The sequence below is a fragment of the Triticum urartu genome, chromosome 1A, assembly GCF_056163025.1.
Source record: "Triticum urartu cultivar PI428250 chromosome 1A, HENAU_Tu73, whole genome shotgun sequence".
Lineage (NCBI taxonomy): Eukaryota > Viridiplantae > Streptophyta > Magnoliopsida > Poales > Poaceae > Triticum > Triticum urartu.
In genome coordinates this window covers 71,178,571-71,188,868 of record NC_141873.1, presented here as the reverse complement: position 1 = coordinate 71,188,868, position 10,298 = coordinate 71,178,571, and the positions used below count along the sequence as shown (strand labels likewise).

General features: G+C 42.9%; 1 protein-coding gene across 1 annotated transcript; it reads left to right on the top strand.

The window, feature by feature from the left end:
• The first annotated feature begins 5,144 nt into the window (after positions 1–5,144).
• Positions 5,145–7,505, top strand: LOC147990085 (uncharacterized). Its single transcript, XM_087537056.1, has 3 exons — positions 5,145–5,492; positions 7,049–7,135; positions 7,236–7,505. The coding sequence occupies exons 1-3, from the start codon at positions 5,223–5,225 to the stop codon at positions 7,503–7,505; spliced, it is 627 nt and encodes a 208-aa protein (XP_087393182.1). The 5' UTR covers positions 5,145–5,222.
• The last annotated feature ends 2,793 nt before the right edge of the window (positions 7,506–10,298 follow it).

The window sequence follows — 10,298 nt, the reverse complement described above, 5'->3', positions numbered from 1 at the left end:
GGTTTTTTTTCCATCAAATTACCCCCACCCCCTCCCCACCCCTTTTCTACGGGTTTATTTTCGTCTCCATTCTTTCCTTGTAAACCAACACTTTTCTAAGATACAAAAGATCACAGGTCTAACTTTCCTAACTTACCTAAATCAACTGATTCCTCCCATCAATGCAATTTACTTTAGGAAATAAAATAACGAATTTTAAGGAAACAAATAACGGAATTTTACCCACGATCTATTTAAACCAAATTTATATGCCAATAAGATCTATTTTCGGTAAGTTTTATATGGAAAGGAATAATTCATGATCAATCTTTAATCAAGCATAAAAATATTGGGTAGTATTTGGTAACTTTTATATGGAAATGAATAAATCACGATCAATCTTTGATCAATCATAAATCATTACTATTATATGAGAATGGGTCATTTGATTCCTCTCTCGAAAAATAAAAAAAACAGTACGCCGCCAACTCCTCTCTCGATCCTATCCTCCTTGATATCTCTACTCCTAATGAAGCAGTTGGTAGCCTGGTACTCCGGTTCTATTTTCGTCCGGTTTTATTTCATCCCACCTCCCACTATTGACTTTTTTCTTAATTAATAACTCCACCCTCCTGCTGGTTTTTTTCTAATCTAATTCAATCTATTGATCCTTACTTAGTCACAATGCACTTACATGTAGCCTTGACAGATCGGTTTCCATATGAAATAAAACACAATCATCAATCAATCCTTGGTTCTTTTTTATAGGACTTGTTGCCATACATGAACCATACGATAACTTTCATATACAAAATAAAGGGAAACACAATCAGGTTTCCTTCCTTTCCAAAGTTCTAGCCACCGACCCCCTCCCCAAACCGCGTTCTTTTTCCCATGCCACCATCGACAATCTGCTCTCGCATTTCCTCGTCCTCCCCACGTTGTGAAGTTCCAACGCACAACTACACAAACACCAGTGACATAGAAAACCACCGCCTCCTCCTCCGCGACACCGCCTACTCTATTTTTCCCCTTTGTGTGGCGACCTGAATGGAAGGCGGTGGATCTGGGATGCGCCTGGTTCCACAAGACGTCAGGCGTAAGGAAGGATGGAAAACCACCGGCTGGATGGCCAAGGGTGGCCCATTGAAGGTTTGAAACCTCCTATGGCGTAATTTTGTGCAACCTGCATGAAGATTGTAGGAGCTATCCATGTGGTCGTTCCATCAGCAACAAGTACGTATTGGATAGCACATAATTTGAAATTCTTGACGGAGTTGACTGACCATGACTTTGACTCTCACAATGTTGCATGTTCTTCGGAGTTGACTGGTGGCGTTTTTAGGTTATTACTACCATGAAGATGAGAGGAACATCGAGAAAAATCCTTTCCCAAAAAAATGGATGGGAGGAATATCTTGGTCTATGATTTCATGATGAATAGGACCCTGAGAAAGCAGTGGATGATGCCCCGTTGATTCTCTTTGAATTCGGCTACAGTGGGAATGTGTATAGTCAGGCTTGGAGTGAGCGCTCCATGCATCTGTCAGTGGCACTCAGAGATTGGTTGTGCCGCTCTTGTGAGGGTGTGTGGGAGTGGTGTGCTCGAGACAGGCCAATCTCGTGAGCAGGTGCGGAGATGAGTTGCACAAGAGAAACATTGGTGGGATGAACCCAAACCTTTATTTTTTTTCTAATATGAATTATCCTTCCTTCTTAGAAAAACATGTTTTGAGTAAAGTTATCTTACTGTAGACATATATTGACAATTAATCAAGTATCAACATCATTGCATGCTTATTGTGTGGAATGTGTGTCCCAATGTTGACAGAAGGTATAAAAAGATTGTCTTGGAATTATTATTTTCTTGGGAAGATATTGCCCTGAATTCTCATTTCTCATCAGAAATTTAGTATCCATTTTCGTTGATCTTATTTGCAACATGTACAAGTCAGTAATAATCTAAGGGGGTGCCCTACCGGAGAAGATTATGATAGTTGGACAAGAAACTTGGTACTGTCGTGCAAGGTAGAGGTAGGAGAAATAGGAGATAAAAGCATGCATGGTGGGAGAAGGAAGTCGAGTGTCGCGTGGTAGGACATGGAGTGTGGAAGAAAGACAATGACGAGATGTATGTACCTACTAGATCATGACCATGAGATATCATTCCATAAAATGGCCTTTGACTCTCATGTCACATGAATTTTCTCTTTGTATATATATATTTGTTAGTCCGTGGCAACGCACGGACACTTAGCTAGTATCTTGTAATTATTCGGTTGTGATTGACTTTGTTATATACTTTGGGTAATAATTAATATAAAAAAGTTGTGTGCATCACAAATGATGCAGAGAGGCTAGGTTTCAACTTCCTTTTTCTTATCTTTCTATTTGCCAGCGTGGGCTAGAGCTAGCTGCGGAGCGTGTGATTGATAGAAGTATAAACTTGCCCATGACTCATGATGACCCAGTGTAAAGCTGAAGAGACTAACACTTCCCCACTCGAGCTTAAGATAATCATTTGGAAGCTAGCTTGTTAACATCAGTTTTAGACATAGCGACGCCGGACCGACAGAATAATTAGGCTGTACTATCAGTAAGCAGTTCAGAAAAGTCAGGAGTACAATCGGAAAGTAATTCCCAGAAAAGGCCTGTGGATTAATGTATGATGTCTGGATTAGACTATGCACGCAATAATCATGCTGATTAAAGCTGTTAGTGGATCATGACACAATATAGAGCTAGCTAAAACATGTCTGATATATTCTGATAATGCTGTGTGATGCATGTATGGTTGGTAGACATGCCATTTTAATTAGCTAGGCACTATGTTTTTGGCTGTTTTCTGCTCGCTTGCTTGCTTGTGATACATGGATTTCCATGTACAAGCAAGAAGTTTAGTGCTATTGTTGGCTAATCAAACGGGCTAATTCCCTCGGATCATGCTATTTACGTAGAATCAGATACGCGCTTAATTAGCGGCTTGGTATGATGATGATCGCTTAGCATTGCACTCATGATACAGCGTAAAAGACCGACGAGAATATCGCATATCCATTACTTAATTAGATCATGAGAAAGGTGCTGGTTAACTAATGACATGACCGGTGTAAGTACCAATAAAGCTCTCCTTTAAGATTGCTAAACAAAAATAGAACAAAAATTCAATCTGTTTAGCTAGGTTGCCAGAACCTGCTTTAATTTGTTCTCTCCACTTTTCGTTAAGATATTAACATACTTTTTGCTTGCTTTGCATGGTCGTTTGCCCATTCTGTGTACTCCTACTAGCCTTGAGATAGAAGGTCTGGGCCACACAATTGAGTTAGTTACATGTGATCCCGGTTTAATTGGATGCTACTCCCTCCGTCCACTATTATAAGATGCTCAAACTTTCTTTTTAAATTAGATGTATATAGACATGTTTTAGGGTATTTGTTTAGTCATTTCAATCCGTCTGTGGTTCATATTAAAATATCTAAAACGTATTATAATTCCAAACGGAAGGAGTAGCTCAGAATGGAGTATATATGTTGGTACTATGATAGCACAAAATGAAGGCTTTAATTAGTCAACGAAAAATATTTCACAATTCAGGCGCCAAGCAATATGTTTTTATAATTTTTATTGCGGCGGAAGAAATACAGACTAAGAGTTAACTTGCTGGTCTTGGCTGGCTATCTGATCCGAAGTGCGTGATTGACGGACGCTAAGTATCGGCTGGGTGAGATAGCTGTCTAATCTCCGCTTGCGTCAGCACAACCATTTGTGACATTAAGTGTGTTGCATTCGGGCCTTTACAACACGAGCCTTCTTGCACTCCCGTTGAACTGTTATGTGCCAGATTGCAGCCGTTTGCAACATTGAGTGTGTTGTGCTTGGGCTTTTGCAACACGAGCCTTGTTGCGCTTCTTGAACCGTTATGTCTTGAATCTTCATCCGCGTCAGTGTAACAGTTTGCAACACTGAGTGTGTTGCGCTCGGGCCTTTGCAACAGGAGCCTTGTTGCACACTCGTCGAACCGTTATGTGGCACCCAAGCTGTGGCTCATTTTTCTTTAAAAGCAACAAGCATCATGTTGGTCTCATGTGTTTGCAACAAGGCTTGTGTTGCAAACCGGTTGGTCAGTCTGCATTGCTTTGCGCTCCGTATGATCAAAATCGGATCGGATGACCACAGAGACGACCGATGCGCATTGAGTCATCGAGAGAGGGACCCTTTTCCCGAGTCATCGTGAGAGGGGCCTTTTCCCTTGATAATAACTTGCCCATGACTCATGATGATGAAGTGTAAAGCTGATGAGACTATCAGGTATTCAGTTGAGCTTAATCAAGCTCTCATCTTTAATCATGAGAGAGTTGTCTTGTTAACATCCGGGACCTTAACCTGCTAGTCAAGGCTAATGTGCAGCCTTGGTGCGGCAGGTTTACCTCCAAGTCTATCTATGTACATAGGTCTGGTGATAGCGTTTATCCTCTTTGTGCGGGAGTTTGGGACACATATCTTGTTTCGCCCCACCATTGATTCCTCTAGAGCTATGTTTGCGAGACTCTCGGGACTGAGTGGCAGGCCTCAGGCCTAGGTGACTTTCTGGCCGCTAGTATGGCGCATACATTTCACATAAAATGTTCTCTTTTCATTATTATGCATGCACCACTCATTTTGATTAAAGAAGTTAGTGGATCATGACACAATATAGAGGTGGCTAAAACATGTCTGGTATATGATAATGTTGTGTGCGTTTCTGCTCCGGTGCTCCCCCCCTGGGTTGAACGCGAGGGGGAGAAACACAAGGACGACTGAGATCTGTCAAAAACGATTCATGAAGAGGGGCACGATTGTCTCTTTATGCCCGCGGAGAGCGCGGGTACAGCCCTGTACAAGCCCGCACCGGCCCGATTACTTTTGTACACTGAGGGTATACATGTATTGTACGTGGGCGTATCGTTTTTCCTTGTCACGTGCGGCGGTCGTGGGCGTGGGCGTATCGTTTTCCCTCATCACGTGCGGCGGTCGTGGGCTAGCCACGCGGCCACACGGCGCATGAAAACTTCCAAAAACGTCACATCCTATAAAGAGGGAGGGGAACCACCACCGGCCGCATCGCCCCCACCATTTCCCCCCAAATCGGCTCACTCCCTCTCTCCTTGCCGCATCGTCTCCCCCTCTTCTCCATCGCCCCGCCACCGCACCTACTCGCTCAACCCCACCGCCTCCCTCTCTCCGGTGGGTTCTCTTAGGCTTCGATGGCGCAAGGTGGTGGCGCTGCCGCCGCTGCGCACGGAGTTGCGGTCGAGGCCGCGAACACCGCGGCAGATGCCGTCCAAGAAGTGGCCGCCGTCGGCGGTGCGGGAGATGCTGCACCCGCAGTCGCTGGATCGGTCGCTGCGGCGGCGGATCTGGTGGAGCAGAGGGTGGTGGGCTCGGACTCCGTCGTGCCGGACCTGGTGGTGACGGCATCTGGCGGCGCACTGGATGCAGGTGCGGAGGCGAGCGACAAGCAGGTGGTGGATGTGGTAATGCTTCTCGTTCCCCTCCTCTCATAGTTGTAGTTGATAAGCAGAAGATTTAGTAGATAGGTTTTTTTTATTGTAGATCTGTGATTGAATGCGGCACCCCCTTCTGCTTGTTAGGGTTTTTTGATTGAATGGGGAACCCCATTTGAGAGTTAGGGTTTTTTGTAGTTGATTCGTGGTTGAATGCTAGAGAGATCATAATGAGAGTCAGGTTTTTTATATTGGAATCTGGATTGCCTCATGTGCTCAGATTTTTTTATGTGCTGTATATGTTGTTAGATTTGTTTTGCATATTCCCTCCGTGGGCCACGACAGGGGCTGAGCCGCCACCCAGTGTATCTATTAAAGTTGATATTGTACAAATGAGGTTAAAATCCTACTTCGTTCATTTGAAGTCTATCAATTAATTGTTGAAATGAACACAGTATGTTTAACTAGTGCACAATTTCAAAATAGTTAGGAGCTTCACTTCATTATCCATAAACTCAAATTGTAGGTAGGCTTATTTTTGATCTGTAGGATTCCTGTACTTATAAAGTGAACCATAAGTAGGTTTGCTAGACATGCAACTATGCCAGATGACCAACTCATATTAAATTGTTGTTGCATAACTCCATGCATGAATGTCATATGAATCATCCAATAGATGTAGTAGCTAGGGTTTTTTAATTAGATGTTTAGTTAGGGTTTTCTTGTATTGGATTCATTTATAGCCAGTTATATGTTGGACCTATGATTGAATCATCTAGTAGATGTAGTAGTTATGGTTTTTAAATTAGTTGATTAGTTAAGGTTTATTGTATTATTCATTTATAGACAGTTATATAGATTCTGTGATTGAATGTGTAGTAGATGTACTAGTTAGTGTTTTTTAATTAGATGTTTAGTTAGGTTTCTTCTGTATTGGATTCATATATAGGTAGAGATAAATGTAATTAAATGGTGTGACTGAATGATGCAGTAGAAGTAAGAGTTATGATATTTTAATTAGATGCATGAGTTAGTGTTATTTGTAGTGGATTCATTTATATCCAATGATTATGTAAGTAAATTTTGTGATTCAATGTTCCAGTGGATCTAGGAGTTAGTGTTTTTTAATTAGATGCTGGAGATAGGGTATTTTAATTAGATGTAGGAGTTAGGCTTCACCATTTCACTTATTCTGACTTATGAGTAATCATTGAGAACTGCTCTGAACTAAATATTTATTAAGATTTACAAATGAAATGAAAACCTGACATGTTTGTGAAGTTATATATAAAGGTCCTATTTGCATTGTCTGTCAAAAACTGCTATATCATGGGTTAATAAGAGAGGAATGATATTCATTTATACCTTCATATGCATGTTCAAAAGCAAAAACTGAAATTGTATGTCCATATGAATGAACTTGTATTTTCATAAGCCAATTGTTTAGTATGTATATAGCTTCATATATAGTGTATGAAATATAGTTAGGAGCTTTCCATCATTATGCAAAATCAACTTGTTTGTAATGACATTATTTGAACTGCAATTCAATTCCTTGTAAATGACTTGCTTGGTTGACAATATAGCAGAAGGAGGATCTTGTTGGCAAGAAGAGGAAGTGGGACTCATCTGGCTACTACCCTTATGACAGTGATGAGGATGAGCCATACGAGGTAAGGCCTAGCTGAAATGTTATTTGTGCATTGACTTAGTGTTAGATGTTTGTAGTATTTGAATGCATAATGTATTAATGTCAGTCATTAATGTGTGCAGTATCAATCTGGAGATGATGTGGTCGAGGGGAACGTCGAGTCGTTTGAAGAGAAGGAGGTGCTGAAGATCAGGGCCCAAGGATCTGCTAGGTACTACAACTGGAGGTCTGACAAGTACCGGTGCCCCTACTGCAGCAGGCCCAAGCCCAGGTCTGGGTTGCTGGAGCATCTGATGGAGCATTGTCGGGCTACATCCATCAGCAGTCATGACTACAAGATCAGGGCTCAGCATTCTGCCCTCCACAAGGTCCTGAGAAACCCTGACATGTAGTTGCCCTAGTATAACACCCTCGATGCGACTATAGCTCCCATGTGTCGAGGCACGACTTAGAGACATAATCGCATTGAAGGCATATGTCGCAAGTTAGGCAATCTTCACAACATCCCATGTAATAATAATAAAAGGGGAGATAACATAGTTGGCTTACACTCGCCATGTCAATCAAGTACATAAATAACATTACATCATCCATACACTCAAGGCCCGACTACGGTGCTAAAATAAAAGAGAACCCAACATGCGACAACGTTCCCGTTCACCCCCAACTGGGCACCACTACTGATCATCGGGAAAGGAAACATAGTATCGTTGAGAGTCTTCGTCGAACTCCCACTTGAGCTCGTACGCGTCTCCTGGAGCGGAATCATCAGGTCCTGCATCTGGCGTAAGTAATCTGTGAGCCACGGGGACTCAGCAATCTCGCACCCTCGCGATCAAGACTATTTAAGCTTATAGGTAAGGCAGGGTAAAATATGAGTGGAGCTGCAGCAAGCGACTAGCAAATATGGTGGCTAACTTATTCGCAAAAGAGAGCGAGAAGAGGAGGCAAAGCACGAGCGAGAAGCTAGAGAACAACCTGCGCAAACATTACTCCAACACCGTGTCCACTTCTCGGACTCTGCCGAGAAGAGGCCATCACGGTAACACACTCAGTTGATTCATTTTAATTAAATTAAGGTTCAAGTTATCTACAACTGGACATTAACAAATTCCCATCTACCCATAACCGCGGGCACGGCTTTCGAAAGTTCAATCCCTGCAGGGGAGTCCCAACTTAGCCCATGACAAGTTCTCACGGTCAATGAAGGAATAGACCTCCTCCCAAGACATTCCGATCATACTCGGTATCTCGGTAACTCAAGACACTTCGACAGGTTAAAACAAGACCAGCAACACCGCCCGAATGTGCCGACAAATCCCGATAGGAGCTGCACATATCTCTTTCTCAGGACACACTCAGATGAGCAAGACGTCGGGTAGGCTAGCCCAGAGTTGCCCCTGGTAGCCCCGGACATCGCTTGGTTGGACCAACACTCAGAGGAGCACTGGCCCGGGGGGGAGGGGTTAAAATAAGATGACCCTTGAGTCTGCAGAACCCAAGGGAAAGAAAAGGCTAGGTGGCGAATGGTAAGACCAATGTTGGGCATTGCTGGAAAAGCTTTAATCAAGGCGAACTATCAAGGGGTTCCCATTATAACCCAACCGCGTAAGGAACGCCAAAATCCGGGAACATAACACCGATATGACGGAAACTAGGGCGGCAAGAGTGGAACAAAACACTAGGTGAGAGGCCGAGCCTTCCACCCTTTACCAAGTATATAGATGCATTAAGATAACATGGCAAAAATAATGATATCCCAACAAGTAAAACAATGTTCCAACAAGGAACGGCCTCCAATCTTCACCTGCAACTAGCAACGCTATAAGAGGGGCTGAGCAAAGCGGTAACATAGCCAATCAACGGTTTGCTAGGACAAAGGTGGGTTAGAGGTTTGTCATGAAAATTTGGGAGGCTTGCAAGCAAGTGGTAGGCATCGTAGCATTGGCATAGCAAAAGAGCGAGCAAACTAGCATAGCAAAGATAGTAGTGATTTCGAGGGTATGATCATCTTGCCTGCACAATTGTCAGAGTTGACTGGATCCTCAAAAGCAAACTCAACGGGCTCCTCGTTAGCGAACTCGTCTCCCGGCTCTAACCAAACAAGACAAACAAGCAATAAGGACACAATCAACCACCTGCAAACTCAAACAACACGATGCAAAGATGACATGCTATGCGGGATGCCAAATGCAAGATATGACAGGAGATGCATGAACCTGGCCTCAACTTGGAATTCCAAGGGTGTCACTGTAAATATGAGATGAAATCGCTTGAAAACGATATAAAGAACGCCGGAATCGGAGTTACGGTTTGGAAATGGCAAGCGATTCAAATATGACACCGGTCTGCGATTTACAGCAAGTAGGCATCTAAATGCAATGAGATGAACATGCTACAGCTCCCAAACATGGCATCAAAATACATGGCAGGGATGCACACAAGATGCTTAACAAAAGTCTAGCACTGAGCTACGGCCAATTCATCCATTAACAGGTTCAAACAAGCATGGCAAAAACGCAAATGGTAAAACAGATCTCAGACTTAGTGAAATCAACACTTGTCTGGAATTTCAGATCATATAGCCCTCTTCGGAGCAACAAAACAACATGCTACAGGACCTGAACATGACAAAGAAAGACATGGCATGGAGCTACTCAACAAGCTTAACAAAAGTCCCTTAGTGACCTTGAGCCAAAAGGGATCACAAAATATACTAACAAGCACACGAACATAGCAAAAACATAATCAGTTTTCAGATTTAGTGAAAACTGGGACATGCTGAAACATAACTCACGAAGGCATGTTTACGAGCTCGATGCACTCACCGCGGTGTAAGTCATGGCAAGACAAGCATACATCCATCAAGAAGGCACAAAACACAAGCTACACATGGCAAGAACAATAGCATAGCATGCACGGATCAACTAGAATAACATCGGCAAAATCGCAAACAAGTTGACGATCTGACCAGATTCGCAATGAAGCAAAAGTAGAGCTCGATTGACACAAGCTAGGGTGCTCCATAATTGTAAACAAAGACACAGATGGATAGAGCACTACAATATTAACAAAAATCCCTTACTGATCATCCTCAAAAGAGGCACGGATCACTAGGAAACAACAAGAACATATGGCATCATGAACTAAACAATCCCAGGACTTAGTGAAATCACTAAGTCCCT

Excerpts from the sequence above, each read along its gene's own strand:
- LOC147990085 (XM_087537056.1), top strand. The coding sequence starts at position 5,223 with ATGGCGCAAGGTGGTGGCGCTGCCGCCGCTGCGCACGGAGTTGCGGTC. Across the intron at positions 5,493-7,048 it reads ACAAGCAGGTGGTGGATGTG|CAGAAGGAGGATCTTGTTGG; the intron begins GTAATGCTTCTC and ends TTGACAATATAG. Across the intron at positions 7,136-7,235 it reads ATGAGGATGAGCCATACGAG|TATCAATCTGGAGATGATGT; the intron begins GTAAGGCCTAGC and ends TAATGTGTGCAG.